Source organism: Melozone crissalis, unplaced genomic scaffold (assembly GCF_028551555.1).
Source record: "Melozone crissalis strain CALT ecotype California unplaced genomic scaffold, PUWL_Pcris_2 ptg000027l_1, whole genome shotgun sequence".
Lineage (NCBI taxonomy): Eukaryota > Metazoa > Chordata > Aves > Passeriformes > Passerellidae > Melozone > Melozone crissalis.
The window spans coordinates 64,363,132-64,381,184 of record NW_026535805.1 but is presented as its reverse complement, the minus strand read 5'-3'; the positions used below and the strand labels follow the sequence as shown (position 1 = coordinate 64,381,184).

Below are 18,053 nucleotides of genomic sequence, written 5' to 3'. Positions count from 1 at the left end.
ATAGTCTTTAATGGGAATGACACTGGGGTTTAATTATTTGGGTTTAAATCACATAGTAAACATTTTTTTATGTGCATAAGTTACAAAAAATTATTTGAAGTGATTGTGAGTTTTTATGTAATACAAATGGTTGCAAAACAGATTTTAATAATGTTTTTGTTTACATGTGTATATACTTACGTTTTCACCTGTGTGTTTTACAAAAAGACATAAAAGTTGTAAATGGCAAGCCAAACTGGTATGATAATTTCAGCTGCCTGATTTTTTACTTCAGTGCAGAAAACTAAAGCAAATTACTTCCAGAGGAAAGCTTATCTTAATCCTTTCATTAATGTAAGTATTTCTGTTCTGAAAATAGTTGTGTCTAGCAGCCTTGTAAGACTTGCCTTGTCCCTTTAACCATTGTGTTCCTGTGCAGAATTCATTGCTATTACATACATGACTGAGCCTTCTTTAATCTGATGACGTAACAAGATGTTTTGGATTTACTTTATTTTTGAAAAAATGGATGAAAAATTACTGAGGAAAAGTAATGAGGAATTATCAGGACAGGTTGTATTTGGTATTTAACATCCTTTAATTTAATCATGTGACTTTACATGTAAAGCTCCATAAGAGATTACTTTTTTGTCATGTTAGGAATAGTCTAGGAGGTCTTGACAAGCACTGGTAAAGGAATTCAGAGGAAATTTTAGAAACTAAACATGAAAAGACAGATTGTGATCTCCACCCTAGACACATGTTTTTCTGTTTATCTCAATGTTTTGCTTGACTTGAGAGGCGAAAAAAATCTTATGCAAAAGTCTTGTACCCATCAGTGTCTTAAGTAGGAAAAAGCTTTTTTTTTTGCACTTACTTTGCATCTTCCAGAAGAGAATTTTTGATGTGTGGGAAATACCTTTCTATTTAGCCTGGTAGTAGTGTCTGCAAGATGCTCTTCTATGGTGCAGACCATCTTGTACCTTAAATTACAATGCTGGTGCTGCTGATAGTGTTTTTGCTTTGAGCCTGCTCTTAAGCATCAGGAGAGTTATGTTAAAGCTTTTAGGCCCAAGGCAGTGAAGCTAGGAGGCAGTGTGCAGCTGTAGGATATTTTGTTACTTATGGTATTTATGGTTACTTACCTTACTTGCAGGTTTATTTTTTAAAGAAAACCTTGCCTTGTTTAGAATGGTGGGTTTTTTTATAAAATGGAACCATTTGGGTAGAAGTTAGAATGTTCTTCAGTTTCTGAGGCTTTCAGTCATTAGCTGTTAGTTGGTTTTGAGTATGCGAAATAACTTTCTCCGTTTCATTTGTAGAACTTGTTTCTTTTTATGATGAGAGTTAGTCAGTCTTTTTTTGTTCCCTTGCAAACATTGCATTTCTTCTTAAAGTCTAAGAAGACTTTAAGACAATTGTTTCTGATTGACTGGAGTCTTTAAAGTTAAAGGGATTTCAGACTTTAAAACATTAAAATCCTATGCTAGATGATATTAACTAAAAAGATAATGCTTTTTACATGCATATTAGGCCAGAATGACATATAATAACTACTCTGTTACTAGTCACTTTGTTTATGAGACAATTTGTGACCAAATATGTTCAGCAAATAAATCTTTCAATGCAAAGGACAACTTACAGGCAATATTTATCTTAAGATCTAGTTAAAAACTAGTGAATATTTGGAATATTGCTGTGCAGTTTCCATACAGTTAAGATTCTTCCTTAGCTGTTAATTTGGTATCCCTCTGTGCTGCACGTGAGCCTGAGATTTTTTGTCACTCAGTTCAATCCCTTGCAGCAACTTAGAAGAGTGTATTTGAATGCATTTGCAGTGCAGAAGAGAAATGCTTAGAATTAGGATAAATTTCATCTTCAGACTGATATCTGTTATTTAGGTGTTTACATGTGAGTTGTTGTCTGAACTCACAATCAATAGAGACCTAATCATCTAAGAGTCCCAACAATTATCACGTGCTCTGGGAAGACACCAGTGACAGCTGAAACCAGAACTGAATGTTTAGTCCTGTTATGAAGAAATTTGTTAAGGATAAAATTCTCAGATGATCTTGGGCAAACTCCATTGTGTTATGGGGCCAAAAAAAAAAAAGGAAAAAATAAAAACATTATTCTAAGCCTGTCTACTTCAGAGGAAACTGCTTCATTAGTATCTAGCTATTTTTTTAATGCTGTGTGGATGGAAAAATATGCTCACCAGTATACCAAATTTTCAAACCACAAGTCTTCAGCTGCAGTTCTGAAGCTTTTCTATTCTACCATATTATTAATTCTGTTAGCTTATTTGGCTGTTTTAATAAATACAAATATACTGCTTCTACTTTCAAAGGCTATTTCAGAAGTTCATTCCTTTGGTTGTTAATCAAAGGTATTCCAATCAGTCCTCCTTCAAAATCTTTCTTCTAATCAAAGCTAAAGTTGTTTACAATCATTTAAATGTTTTGGTCTTATGTTGCTTTTTAAGTAATTTTTTTCCTTAATATTTGCTTCTTCTTCCCTGCTACTTTGTATGAGCAGACAGCCATGGCACTTCCACTTGTCAGATTTTCTTTTTAAAGGAAAAAATAACTCTTCTCTAATCATCTCTAATCATCTTGTCCTGGATGCCTTCATAATCCTCTTTGGAGCTCTTCTCAGACTCTCCCAATTGAAGCTAACATCTTTTTGTTATCATTGCTCAGAACTCAGCACATTACATTGTAAATGACACTACTTGCCTTGTGTTTTACCTTTTCTATTGTTCTGATATTGTAAATCATCTGGTCCCTGTTTAGTGATGTGGTCCTTACATATTGACAGTACCACCTCCTAGGTTACATCTACAAATGAAGAGACCACCTCTTTTAACCAGGGCTACAGAGGAATACCTTACATTGGACTGTTTCCAGTGTGCATTCTCGAGGAGTACCTTCTCACATTCCTGTAAAAATTCCAGTAAAAAGCATTTAAATAAAAGCACTTCTGTGGGTAAGATGCAGTTAGTGCTTGCTGCCAAGAAAGTTGGAGACTGATGTCCTTTGGGGAGGATCATAATGCAGTCTGCAAAAGCTTCCTCAAGTACAACTAATTGTCTGAAAACAAAATATATCAAGAAGTTGATAAGCTGAACTTCCAAAGGTGCACCTTTTCTGATGAGATCATCAACAGTAGCATCATGTCTAAGATGAATAGTTTTTCACCTGAAGATAGTTTTTCAACTGAACTCAAGTTGTTGAACTTGGTTAACAAAATTGTTCAGCATCAATTTGGTCAATTAGATTGTTTGAATGAGATTTTTGCCAGTGAGCCAAAGATGGTTTATTGAACAGCTGTTCTTTCACATTTTTAGTTTCTTCTCTGGGATGGGCAGCAGTAAATTGGAAATGCTCTACCGGTAGCAAAACAATATGGAGGTGGTGAAGGTGAATTAGTTTTACAACTTTAGGGCTTTAAAGAGATAAGGGGCTGCTGAAGCAGTTCTACACTATAATTTTATAATAATTTGTGAATAGAGTTACATATCTGTACTGGATAAGTGTTTATATGTTTTAACTGAAAACAAAATCTGGGTTTTCAATTTCCAAAAAGTTTTATCAGTCTGGCATAGGATTATGGATTTACTCTAAAGCAAATAAATGTAAGCAAGATCTTCTCATCACAGTGTTGCTTTGTTTTACAGCAGCAAATACAAAGTGTAAGCTGCAATTATGTTAGTTCCTGATATTCCATATTTTAGACTGTTTTTTTACCCTCATTTGAACATATAGTACAATCTTGCTTACCAAGGCCCTTCTGATGTTTTCAGTTGTAAGGTGTCTGCAGCCAGAGAAAAATGCAGTCTTTCAGAGTTGTTGTCATACTTAGAAAAAGACTGCTGTGTCTTGCCACTGTAAATATGTAATGTTTTCTCTAAATATGGAATAATACCCTCAAGCTGCTAGACCAAAAAAGGGTTACTAGCTACATTTTCTTAACTGATGTGTAAATGCACTACCAATGTAATTTACAGAGGAGAAGCATGTCATAGCTAGTGGAGGAGGACATTTTAATCACTTTAATGGTGTTACAATGTCGAGTTAATGACTCCCTTTGAGTCTATTTTATAAAAGTCATATATTGTTACTTTTGCATATGAGTAATGTTGTACTTTTACATATATTTTCAAATATATAAAACCTGGATACAGTGGTATAACATACATATTCACTTTAATAAGTTGTAAATTATCCTTAAAATAGGGGAGGGGATTGTTCTTTTGTTTCTAAATCAGTGAGCAATTTCCTGCATTTTTATAGCTGATTTGAGAGAAGGTTGTAGTGGTACAAACTGTAAATATGTGCTTTTAGGAAGAGGTTGCATTTCTGTACTAAGAAGCAACTATTTATTGGATAAAATTTCAGTGGTTTTCCTGAGAGACTGAATGATGTTATAAATTGTCTTTGTGTATCAGAGGAGTTCCCTTTTCATCATTGAACACATTTTCTGTAGATTTGCAGTCTGCGTGCCTTTCTTTTCTTGACAGAAGAATTGTATTTGAAATCTGTTTACTATGCAGTTTCCCTGTCTGTATGTGAACTTCCCCCGGGATTTCTGGGTTTTTTTGAAGAACAGAGAAGTTCTGCAAGGGCTGATGCAGTGTCTGTTGGGTGGCTGATCTGCTTGGCCTAGCTTTGATGTATGTACAGCAGTTGGTACTGAAATGGTTTGGATTTTTAAGTTTTGGTTAGGTATATGGATTTTTTTAAAAAATTTTTTCACTCGATAAACGTCTAGTCTAATAGTGTGTAAAAAGTACAGAAATCATGCTGGCTGGTGGCTTTCATCAGAAGAACAGCAGCTCCATACTTTTGGGGGGAGTGGAAAGATGATACTAAGATTGTGTGGAGAGTAGTTCTCTTCTTTCAGGCCGCCGCTGTGTTAGTGAACTATTTAGCAATAATATTTGGCTGACGGTATTTTTTCTTAGAGAAATTAGTGTTTTCACACAATTACAGCTGGCCAACCATATCCTGATCATCACAGAATAATTATTTTTGTCTTTGAGAATGTTCTTCAGCATTTTTTATGCTGTATCTGAAGCTGTAGTGTCTGCATTTGCTTTGGGTCTCTACTTACAACTTACAAACAAAATTAAATATAAGGAACCTGGATTTTAAGAGCTGTGTGACTGTAGACCATAGGAATCACAAAAGTGACCTGCAAAGTTTTGAGGGATGTTTGAAACAGATAAAGATTTCTTGTGGACTGGCAACTCTTAAGCCTGGTACAATTTGCCCAAGATAATAATTTGTCCAGTTAATGTCAAATTAGTGTTGTACTGCCAGCAGTCTTCTATTAAGCTTCTAGAGAGAATTAGGCTTCATGACCAGCAGGCAGCTCTCATTTTGAAATAATTTCAAATATTCATCATCGAGCAAAGACTGTTTTCCCAATAATTATCAGACTTGCTTCTCTTGCCTGTCTTGTTCGATAAAGTATTTTTTGTCCATGCCTGAAATAGAATTTAAAAGATTGTAGTAACTGAGTTGGTCATAAATGATATATTTTGATCCTAACTCTCATTTGGGAGGACAAGTTGAGCAGTTCTAGTTTAGCAGTTTTTTATTTTTTGTGTTTGCTCCTGTTCTAAGGATAATAAGAATGTAGTTTGTCTCTCCAGAAGAGGAATGAATTTCAGGTAATCTATGTCAGTATCTTTCAGCTTTTCTAAGTTGATACAGGTAGATGTTGAAGGATATAATAATGCATTATCAATTCCCGCTCTTCCATATGAAAGTAGATGGCTCAGTGTGCCATGCTGTTTCATGGTCTTGCTGTCAGCCAACTTTTACATTTCCAGTGAAATTCAACTTTATCTGGCATCTGACAATGCAGAGAGGAGATGAGGTGCTTAGTGTGTGGTGATCTCTGTAGGGGCCTGTTTGCAGCCTGTGTGGCTGCAAAATGGAGGCCAGAAAATAGGAAAACTCTTCCGTTGTTACTGCTGGATTTTCAGTGTGACTGTTTGCTGTATTTCTAAAACAGTGGAGAGAAAATAATAAAATACTAGTTCAAGATTAGTATCTGGACTTTGCAAGCACCAATACAAATGTATTTTATTCCTTCACATTTCATCAGACAACATGATTATTTTATATTACAGTTACATTTTTTTATGTCTTAAGAAACTATTCGAAAAAAATATTACTTTCAGGAATAGCAGAATAGCATATATTTACTTTACAATGACATGCTGGATACATATCTCTTTAAAAACTCCTCTGTATAATAGAAAAGTATAACAGTTTAAACCTGTGAAGCATTAATCTGTGTTTCAAATTTTTGGTTTGTTGCATCAGACTATACAAGGCAGGAATATTATTGGGATATTTCTGTTAAAAAACTGATTAACAGTGTGAGACTACAGTTTGATTTGTCTAGCTAGGAATGTCTTTGTTCTATGAATAAAAAAAAATTAAGAGTATTTTGAAATTAGTAATTCAGTGGAAATTCAAATGTTTGTGTTTTGTAGGTGTACCATTTGTTATTGTATTCTTCCTTGTTCTTTGTTTTTGACTAATAGGAATTTTGTATCCTGGACAATGCTAAAAGTTCATTTTCATTAAGTGAACTGTATTAGGGGTTATAATCTGAGATACTGAAGTCAGTGAGATGAGAATAGGCATTGAATACTTTATGACTGTAGAGTACCTTCGATATTATTGATAATGCCTGGCTGGCAATTTTTTCTCCTTTTTTTAGGAGAAAACAAAGTTGTGAATATTATAGTATATTCATTTATATAATCAAACATGATATATAGCTTAAAGTTTACAATTCCATATGGTATTGTATATTCTTTTGTTTTAGTGACCTGGTGATGTTAATACTTGATTTCTCTTTTTGCCTAATTAGACATGCAGCTTTGACAAATGACATTCTGCTTCTCACCAGCCAGCTCTCCTGACCTTGTCATTATTACTGATGGGTACATGTTGCTGCTGCAGGCAAAATCAGCAGTTGTGCATTTTAGGGACTTGATGATTTTGCTACTTATTCTTTTCTTCTTCCCAGAGCAGTAAAAACTGGAGGGCAGCAGTTGACTTGTGTGGGCGGCTTCTAACTGCACATGGTCAAGGCTATAAAAAAAGTGGACTGCCTGCTAGCCATACAACAGATTCTTTACAGGTATGTTTAAATATGCTCTTGTCACTTTTTTATCAACAATATTCATTTTTTGGCATTTTTTTTAAACAGGATCAAACTCCTTTTCCTAATTGTAACATAGAAACTGAGGTTATTCAAGTATTTTAGCAAGACATTTTTTCTGTTTGCTTATGTAAAGTAGGTCTTCATTTAGAACAAACTTACTTTTTTAAGGAAAATCCAATCTTGATTCTATGTTTTTAAAGGTTTTTACACTAGTAAAATGGAATATGTTTTGCTGTTTTGGAAGACTCATTCTGCTAAAGTTCATGGAACTATCTAGATTGTGAACTTTATAGTAAGCTTCTGCATGTTCGAAATGTGTTCATGTGTTCATTTATTAATCCCAATTAATAAAATATTGCAAGTGATTCAGATGTGACCAGATGAGAACTCATGTTTTTAACCCTAGTGATTTTAAAGCTCATGGTTTTTCACCAAAAGATTTTAAGGATGCCATAAAGTTGGAAAAGCAGTTAAAATACCAGATTCATAATTGGTACTTGCTAACTCATTTCAAAGAGAGGTGTTCCAGTTTTGAGGCAGGCTAGTTTTTAAACTTCATCTTCAAAATCTTGAATCAATCTTGTTTATCTCTACAAAATGATTAAACATCGATCCTCTGAGCTTTGTTTTAATGATTTGATGAAAAGTACTGTGTAAAAGAGCAGGTAAGTATAAATCCTGATTCTTTTCAGTAACAGAGAAACTCTTTACTCAGCTTTTATCAGAAAAAGTTGAAAAGTTGAAATTGTGTTGGATGTGGCTTTTGATAGAAGCTAATAACAGACCTTGTCTTTCCCTTTTTTTATATGTATCAATTTTTAGCTGTGGTTTGTGAGACTAGCACTGCTGGTAAAACTGGATCTGTTCCAAAATGCAGAAATGGAATTTGAACCATTTGGAAATTTGGACCAGCCTGATCTTTATTATGAATATTACCCTAACGTATACCCTGGACGTAAAGGTAAAAGACTTGATTTATGAAATGCTTTTCTTTTATTCCCTTTTTAACAGTCATTATAAAATACTGGTTGGATTCAGAGGTTTAAAGCTAAAGCATTGGAGAGCTATAGATTATGCTGATTTTGGTGTGTTTTTTTCCCAGAAGGACATAATTGATTAGTACATTAAAGTATTGCTCACATTATGGAGGTAGTGATAAGTAACAGCAGGTAGAGCAATATAGGTAGGTGGTGTATTTTATGATGTTGCTACAGAGGAATGTTTTTAACAAGTAAATATAATATTTTAGTTCTATGATACTGAAATTAAGTACTACCAAACTCAAATAGTTCACTTTACTCAAAACCAGGGTTGAAAGATAAGAGAGTTTGTGGAAACAGACTATAAGCTTTTTTCTCTTCAGTTCATCCTGGTAGCATCACTATGCTATTTTTAATACTTAGACACCCAAATGCTACTGCAGGTGTTATTTCCTGGTTTCTAGGATTAAAGGAAAAGAACCTAAATTTAGAAGTAATTTGATAATTCTCCTTAATTGAAACATGATTAAATGTAATATTATTTTCTAAATAATTGAAAGTAAGTAAAAATCAGAGATTTATTGATTTTGAAGAGAACAAAACCAACACCAACTCATGATTGAAGAGAACAAAACCAAGATCAGCTTCAATTTTTTTTAAGCAGTTTGTCTCATGTTACAAATGCACTACTTCCCACTGCTCCAAAGAGCCCACAGGTTAGCCACATAGTTCCACTACTCAAGATATTCTAGCTCTCCAGAAGTCTGGGTTTGAAAAATTGCTATTTTTAAGAGCAATTTTACTGTTGTTCAGGCTATCTTGAAATTTTATTTTTTTATATATCTGTTATTTAGGAAAGAATAACTCTATGATGCAAGTACGCTCTTGAGTGTTCTTGATGTTCTTTGGCTTTTGTATTTGAACCACAGTGTGTAATAAGACATTTGTAAGTAGCAGTTGTTACGGACAGTGCCACTCTGAAATCTTACAGTCCACTTTACATGAGATAGCCTTGATGGGGTAACCTAGAAAGAAAGAAGATTTTGAGGTTTCTGAGGAAGGGAAGTTAGTGTCAGACAGATCACAATTTTTTGCAGATTATTTTGTATAGTGATGCAAAAGATCAGTTGCAGGCCAGCAAGGCCAGTGGGGACTGCCTAGAACAGCTCCCTCTGATGTTACTCATGGTCCTTCAGGTAATCACGGGCAATCCACTGGGAAGGAATTGTGTCAGTTGGAAGGGTGAAAGAGGTCCTGGTCATCAGGTTGGATGGCTTTTTGGATCTGATGTTCTTAGGGCAGCTGCACACACAATAGCAATAGTTGTCTTCCACAGGCTATATGTATGTCTCCACATCTTCTTCTATATTAAAAATAAGCTATTTTTCCTAAGAAAAATCTTTGCAGGTCATGTCAATATTTGAGGTACTTGAGTGCTCATGCCACAGATGATGCAGGGAGCAGCAGTTCTGGACAGTCAGTCCAGGTGTTGAAATCACCTGTCCTGTGATTGAGCTTTGGATCCTGGAGCAGTCACTCAACCACTGTGGTTGTTTCATTCAAGTTATGAGGATATTGATGGTAAAAAGAGGTGAGCTTAGGGTAGATAGTCTATTTCATAATTATATGCCTCAGTTAACTTTTAACAGTTGAACATATCAACTGGGACCATAATCTGATCATTTGTGAGGAAAGTAAGATCAGGGTGGGATGGAGCTGACCTGCTAGTTGTAGATATCTCATATACATCCAACGTGGGAACAGCTATTAAACATTCCTTACATAGTTTTGAGGAGAGAGAAGTAGCCTTTCCAGAGATGTAGGAGAACACAAGCAGTTGTTTTTTGTCTAGCCTTAAACTATGCTATGCTGGATTATGGATAAAGAAATTTAGTATACATGCATTGTTAACCAGCTAATTTAAATAATAAAATACAGATAAATCATTCCTATATTTTGGTTGAAATATATTAGTATGAATATACAATCCACTGCTATTCGGCAATTTTGTGTATCATTTTGTGGTGTAATAAGCCTAAAAGAAAGGGCTTAATTTCAGCATTTTAATTTTGATTCATGGTATATAAATGGAGTAAGCACTTAAAAGTCAATTTAAGAAGTGAGAGTATAGATATAAATAATGTTCTCGTTAATTGTAATGCAGATAATACTTTTTGTATTCAAAATATTCATAATAAATATAGTACATTAGGAAGTTTTCTGGGTTTTGTGCATGAAATAGGGGAAGTTTGAAACTTAAAGCAGTGAGAGTAGCCCTTCATCCATTAATCTCTGAGAAATCTATCTCAAAGAATTTAAGTTACAAGTAACTGTACAAAAAGTGAAAGATGCTTTTCCATTAATTTCACTTAACATGGCCAACACAGTCCTCTTAAATATCCTCTGAAACTCACCTAAAGCTGTTTCCCTTTCAGCAGCGTTGCTAATTTCAATTTCTTCCTCCTGTTTTGTATGGCATTTGCAGCCATGATGTGTATTGATCCCAATATTGTTGTCTTTATCATGGCTGTAAGATCTAGTCCTTCTGGGATCTTCCTTTCCTGGTTTCTATGGGCATTTTGTTCAGTCATCTGCATTGCCTGTAGGAGTGCAGCCTCTCAGGACATCGATTCTGCTGGGATCCTAGTGTTGGCAGTGGGGTTGGTTAAGGCACTCATAGATCATTGCTGATTGATAAGGAGCAAAGAACAGACTGTTCCCATTTACTAGTAAAATCTTAAAAATCCTTAGTTATAGATGTAGTTCTTTAAAATTCATCTGCATAAAGAAGCTAAATAGTCATATTTTTACTTATGTTTTTCTTTCATAATAGGTAGGTCTTTAGGTCAGGAACCCTCTTTCGGATTGCTTCCTGCACATCTTCATTGTTCTGTGTGGGATATGTAAGGCTGAATTTTTGTCATCATTCTCATGACAGATGGATTTTAGGAGTTTTTTTTAACGGTTTTAACTTTATATTTACACAGTCTGACCTACTTGTATTCATACCATTTTTTGTCTGTGTTCCTTGTGATATATAATAAACTCTCATATGATAGCTTGCCTAACCTGAGACAGCATTTCCATTGGTAATGCCTATGTGTTTCTAAACCTGTGAGAACCAACAATTAAAATGGAACACTAAAATGCTATTTCATTTTTATGAGGTAATTTGGTCTTATTTCTGGTTAATAGAGCAGTAAGTTCCGGAAAAGTTAATGCTAACAAAATCAGTCTTCTAAAGCTACAAAACTTGTGAATTATTTATTTTGTATTGCAAAGGGGGAAAAAATAAGCTATGCGTAAGTAAAAATTTAACTTCTGACCAGAAGCTTATGTAACATGGGGTGGGATTTCTTTCCCTTTACCCTTTTCATTTTCTTTCTGATGATGCAGCATCATCTGTATTCTTCTAAATGAAATCAGTCTTCTATTCTCTGGTGGGAAGGGCTTAAATTAGGAACATGGCATTAAATATCTAGTTGTATGTGTTCTAGAAACTTCCTTCATAGTGTATTCCTTCCCTTGACCTCTTGATATTTCAATACCAACAGAAGTTTTCAAAAGTGTGGCAGTGTTGTGACTAGGGATCCACTAGTGTGTCATGTGAGAGGATGGCACTTCTGGGTGGATAGTGATTGTTTAAAAAATGACATAAATTTTATATATATATATATAAAATATTTTTTCTCTATATATAAAATAGTGTGAGTGTAGATATCACAACTGCTTTGGCATTTTTCACTATTGATACTTTTATGACATTGCTAATATCCACTGTATTTAGAATTTTTATCAGAAGCATATGAAAAAATGTATAGAAAAAATTTGTGTGTAATTTAATTTTAATGTGTCCTTAGTTACTCAAGCAGTGATCTTAATTTGTTTCTTTTATTCAGTTTTGAAATTCCAGTCATTTTGAAGGAATCATGTTATACATGTTCTAGAACTGTCACACCAACCCGTGTTTTTAACAATTTTTCAGCGCTGATGCCTAAGGTGAACTGTAATAATTGTTACTACATTTTGTAAGCTTATAAAATAGCAAAAATTGTGGTGAGAAACTTGTTTTATGTCTACAGAGATACTGTGTTAGCTATGAGAACACTTATCCACTTAGTATTGAACACTTAATATTTCTCTAATGCCCACATACATTTTGTAAGCTTATAAAATAGCAAAAATTGTGGTGAGAAACTTGTTTTATGTCTACAGAGATACTGTGTTAGCTATGAGAACACTTATCCACTTAGTATTGAACACTTAATATTTCTCTAATGCCCACATTTTACAGGAATCTGGGCTGTGTGTAGTGCAGAGGACAGTTGCAACATCTGCCTGAAGCTTGGTCCTGTTTCTGAATGTCAGCCTATGCTGTAAATGACAGACTTGGATTGGGAAAATTATCTCCTTTATGTGATGTCTCTGCAGTGGCATTTGGCCATTTTGAGTTTGCTGACTTCCTTTTTCTCTTCTACTTGTCCGTGCTAGTAGGAGGCAGGCTGGCTGAAGCTTTCTTTTTTTTAATTTATGGGGTCTGATGATGCTATAAATCATCCTTTTTTCACCTTCCTCAGATTTGGTTAGTGGGATAACTGTGGCAGAATGTAAAGTGGTGTGGGAAAAAAAGATTAATAATAATAAAAGGATTAATAATAAAAGATTGTGGTAGGTAGAGAAACAAAAGGAAATAATCAATTTAAAAATAAAGCTAAGAGAAGAAATGCACAGGCTAAGAAATTATGTCTTAGAGAGTGGTCCTCTTTGTTAATAAATTTTGCAGGAAAGCAGAAAAAGAATACTCAACCATATTGTTACATGTAGTACTGGTTTTTTCTCATGTGTTACTACAAATACTGCCTTAAGTTAGCACTCCCATGTCAGACTGATTGAGTCTTGGCAGTTGTTCAGGAGAGTTACCCATTCAAGCTCATGTTGGCAGTAAAAATATTAAAATCTCTAGTGGAACTGGTTAGCCATTATTTTGTTTTCATGATTGTGTACCTCTCCACTGCCTCTTTAAATTCACTGTTGTGTTGCTTCAGAGCTACTGTCTACCTGTAAAATCAGCTAATAGGGCTTGAATAAATACCACTCAAATGTTGTGGTTCCAGTTTAAGAAATGTATGTATAATCTAATGGGGTAGAATACTGCTAAAATTCTTAATTATGCATTCTTCTTTCCCAAGGCTACATACTGAAAACAGTTACTCATTGAAAACAGTATCAGCTTTACACAGGATTTCTTAATACTATGAGCAAGTAACTAATTTCTAAATTCTGCCTTATTACAGTTATCAGTAGCTAAGATTTAGGGTGATCTCTTTGCTGCAGGGCAATTTTTGTAGTTTCCCTGCATTCTTTCTGTTATGTTTTCCTTTCTTCAATGCAAGTAACTCCAAATTACTAAAGAAGTATTTTTGAAACTTTTTAAAACCAGATCATGATTCAAAGTTTCTGTTCTTAGGTCATGTGCAGTTAAATTGTAAAATATATGCTTATATATAATTTACTTTACAATTTAACTGCTTATATGCAGTTAAATTGTAAAGTAAATTATATATAATTTCAGATAAAATTTTCAAAACATTTTCATTAAATGGTTACAAACATTTAGTCTCCTATCTCATCTTCATTCTCTCTGGATTGATGGTAATAAAAAAACCTTGGAAATTAGTCTGTTGAACTGGGATTTTTAAGTGTACTTTTAATTTCTAGTCAGTGAAGCTAGGATTTGGAGTTCACTACATTATCCCTCTTAAAAATCCTATAAATTTTGGTAGAAGTATGTTTGTGCATATAAAGGCAAGCATATGCATCTCTCTATGTATATGTAAGTGTAAAGCAAAAGATTTTTCAGAGGCTCAATACAGTGAAGGAATGAATGTTTCTTTTGCTTTGGTTTGGGTTTTTTTACTGTTATAAAATCCTGCTTAATCCTTTCAGTAACTGATAATCTGCTCTTCTGTTGCTTTTGGGCATTTAAGATTTGTTGAACAAGCTGTAGAAGGCAGATCAGAAAGCATTTCTGGTTACTTGTTTGCAGCAAGAAAATTCAAGGATAAAATATCTGGTCATTGGCATATTCTTCTCTGCTCCAAAAGGGCTGTAGATCAGGGCTGCAGTTCGAATTTGATTGACATGAGGTGATGTTTGTGTTTTGACAGTTATGAAAATGTGCAGCTGTTCATAAAGAAATAGAAATTGAAATCTGTGGTCTTAAAAAATTCTACCTGATCTTGCTCTTTATTCCATCTGCTCCCATGCTTCCAGTGTATCCATTTTCCATCCTGCAGATCTTTTTTTACTTTTACCTTTTGTATGATGATAATAATACATATATATATGTATATATACACACATATGAATGAGATTAATTCATGTGAAAGGGACAATCAAACATCACATTCTTTGCAAGAAAAATCTCCAGTGTATTTAAAAGTAATTGCTAAGAAAATTCTCTTAAAATTAAACCATTTTCCATTATGTATTTTTTATATATTATTATGAAGCCCCCAAAGAGGAGCAAGAGAGGTCAACTGTAAAATACCAAGCTAGAATAAGGCCTGCTTAAATTAAAAATAAAATTTCGATATGTAGCAGTAATTGTAGGGTATTGCCTTCTGTGGAAATTATCTAAGCTTAGCTGGCATAGTTTTACTGTGTAAGGACATTACTGTAGAAATTGGAAGTATGAAGTAGAGAGCAAAATCCATTCTCCTATGCTCTTAACTAAACATTTTAATTGCAGGATATGCTAATTGTTTTAAATACTTCCTTGACATGTTGCCCTGCTAAATGCAGTACTGAATGAAATGTAATAGAGTATATGGGTTTGGTTCTGAGTAGTTTTGCAAAAGACATTCTATGATAAATTCAGTGTTTATAGAAAATTTTTTTGTCCCTAGTGGGATGCACAGGAATAGATATGTATGCCTGCTCATAATAGAAACCTGTTATAAAGAAATATGTCTTTCCCTGAATGCTTTAAGTGGCCTCAAAGTGAGTAGGTGAAACCTTTCCAACAAGATGATGTAATCCTTAGTGTAACCAGCACCTGTATTATTTCTGTTACAGCTGAGTATCAGTGCAGTCAATTGTACTTTTTTTTTGCCCCCAATATAAGTGTGTTCACTGAGGGAAGTATAGTTTTTTTTCTCCCTGCTAATCTCTTTTTTTATTAAATTTTCTGCTCCAAACTCTACAACCTGCCTTCAGACCTTCCTAATACTATTACTATTGATCTATTCGAGTCATCAGCAGACATCATTTACTTCTTCCCAATTTTCTTGTTAAACCAGATAATGTAAAATTAAAATCACAGTGTTTTCTGTGATTTTCTGAAAATCTCTTTTGCCTTTTTTAAGTCTCACCTCTTGTCAGCCCTAATACAGCTGTTAATCAGTTACAGAATTACATTGGTGAACAGGTCTCTTTTCTATTTTCTATTACTGCCATGTATTTCTTTTTGAGAAGTGTATGTAAATTGTATTAGCACCTTAAACAAGTAGCACTCATTGACAGCTTTACCAAATCTAAGTAAATTTATGGCCTTTTTTAACTAGAAAATCAGTCTTTTACTGTAGGAACTGAAATAGATACATTTTCCATACCTCATATAATTTAACTAAAAAGTTTACTTGTAGACAGGAACATATCTGGGAAAATGCACTTAACCAAAAATCTCAAGAGTTTATAAGCAGTATATTTAAGGTCTTTATTTGGATTGAGTGGCTTGAATAAGTGCTGCAGGTTTTTTATGAGCAATTTGCTCATCTGATTTGACCTGAAATTACACAATACTGTTTACATGGGCTGGTAAGAAAGCCTTATCAGTGGTAAAAGGGCGTTTCTTTTCTCCTTTCCCCAGCTGTCACCTTTGTGTGAGAGCGTGTATACAGTTTTGTCCTTTCTCCAAAAAAAAAGAAAAATCCTGCTATTCAGAAGGATTACAAGGACTCTGAGGAAGAGGGCAGAAAGAGCTAGTGTTTCTGATATTTTAAATAAAGTTAGTAGCTTACTTAATGAGCAATAAGTAACAGACATTGATTGGATGGATTTGCTGGATGTTTACAGTAAAATTTCTTCTGTTTATGTCATGAGTTTCAAAAAGAAAGAGAAGAAACAGATGTTAAAGTTTTAGGTGGTCCTGTGAGAACTTGTAATACAAATTTTGGTTTGAAAATTCTTTACAGTAACTGGCCTTGCACTCTGAGCCAGCTTTCTTCTGGTTTTGTTTGAGAAATCTGTCACCACACTTGATGTACTACTGAGGATCTCAGTAGAATGTTTTTTGGTCACAAGCTATGAAGGAAATACTAAGCAGTTGAGAAATAATACATCCATACAGTACATTTTGAAGTAATACAGTTCTGAATGCATGTTACAACTGAGGATTTAGTTGTAATAGGAAATAAATCAGGTTCTTATGGAGTTTAAGTTGGCCTGGAGTGGCATTCATCATTCTGACATCCTCTGACACCACTTCTGATGATGTACATTGGTCGTGGGTTGTTCTTTCCTTTCACAGGGATTGTGATAGAGTGGTTTCATTCAGCAATACATAAGATCAATACTTTACAAAATACAGAATTCCCAAAAACTGTATCACAAAACATTATGTAAAGGTTATTACAAATTGCTAATGTGAGATGTTTCATCTGTGCTCTATTAAATACCTGTCTATTTGTGTGTTGACTAATTCAAAGAAAACTAATTCAAGTTTTCTGTATGAGTGTTTATTGAATTGACCTTTTGTTGCATTTTACAAGAGGATGTAAACATACAAACTTGTTCAGAACTGACAGTGCTGCAACACAGTCTGTAACCAAATGTTGCTAAACCTTCAGGTTTTTTTCAGTTTTTTACAAAATTTTCTCCCCCTTTTTTAATCCCATTGAGTGCAGCAGAAGGTGCATCATCAGTAAATTAATACTACCTTCTCCAAAAGAGCAGCACCAAACTAGCTGATTTTAGGCACTGCTTTTTCTGACAGGATTACTGTTGGATCGTGGAGTTACTAAAACTTGGTCATCGGAGAGGTGGTAGTGATAGAACCAGCTGGAGTTCAGATTTGCTTCCATAGGTTTGCAGTGCAGTTTGCAGCATATCTGCAAAGCACTTTTTCTCTCATATTTTGGCACAGAATTTACTCTTAAATTATTTTCAACTTTCTTTTTGTTGTTGTTCACTGCCTACACTGACTGTGTATCTTCTGTCATGCTAGGCACTATTCTGAATATATACATAAAATTTTTCACATCTTTTGTGACCAGTTGAATCAACTTCTACATGTCTCTTAATAGAACTTCAAAGGTGGTTTTATTTGCTTAAAGTGTTTTCCACATATGATGATGCATGAAATTCCTGTGCGTCCGTTACAGGAACTCAGCAGTCGGGGAAGCCATCGGGAATAGTTAGCATCAGCAAGGAGAATTTATGTAGACATAAGTGGCTTACTGTGAAGGTCATAATTAGTGAGTCTTGTGATTAAAATTTTGTCAACCTTTAAAAAAGTCTAGAGGCAGTGACTCATTTTGTATAGCATTTACCTCTTTGACATACAAGCCTGTTAAGAACAGGTGCAAAAGTCTATTTAGAAAGCTCCTGAGTCCTGTTTTTGAGAAAAGATGAGGCAAGAGGTAACTTGAGAGAGAAATCCCCTTAGAGTATATGTATAGCAAATGTACATATTAAAATATTAGAAATGTGGTTATGCCTTGGAATGGTTATCTGAAACAGAGGCTAGACAAAATTAAGAGAATAAAAGGGGGTGTTTTATTGAAGACCTTCAATAGGTACGCCTTGGGCAGTCAGAAGCCTCTGAGGGGCTACACCCCAGATGGACGATGGTTGTGAGTTTTTCAGACAAAGTTTGGTCCATTTCCATTATCAGGGGTTAGT

At 34.4% G+C, this 18,053-nt stretch overlaps 1 protein-coding gene across 3 annotated transcripts in view; it reads left to right on the top strand.

Annotated features, from left to right (window-relative positions):
• The window catches only part of TRAPPC12 (trafficking protein particle complex subunit 12), a 50,921-nt gene that overhangs the window by 5,676 nt on the left and 27,192 nt on the right, over positions 1–18,053 (top strand). For all 3 annotated transcript variants that reach the window (XM_054280277.1, XM_054280274.1, XM_054280276.1), the window contains exons 4-5: positions 7,033–7,146; positions 7,993–8,131. In XM_054280277.1, the coding sequence (XP_054136252.1) occupies positions 7,033–7,146; positions 7,993–8,131 (253 nt within the window). The remainder of the gene's footprint in view (positions 1–7,032; positions 7,147–7,992; positions 8,132–18,053) is intronic.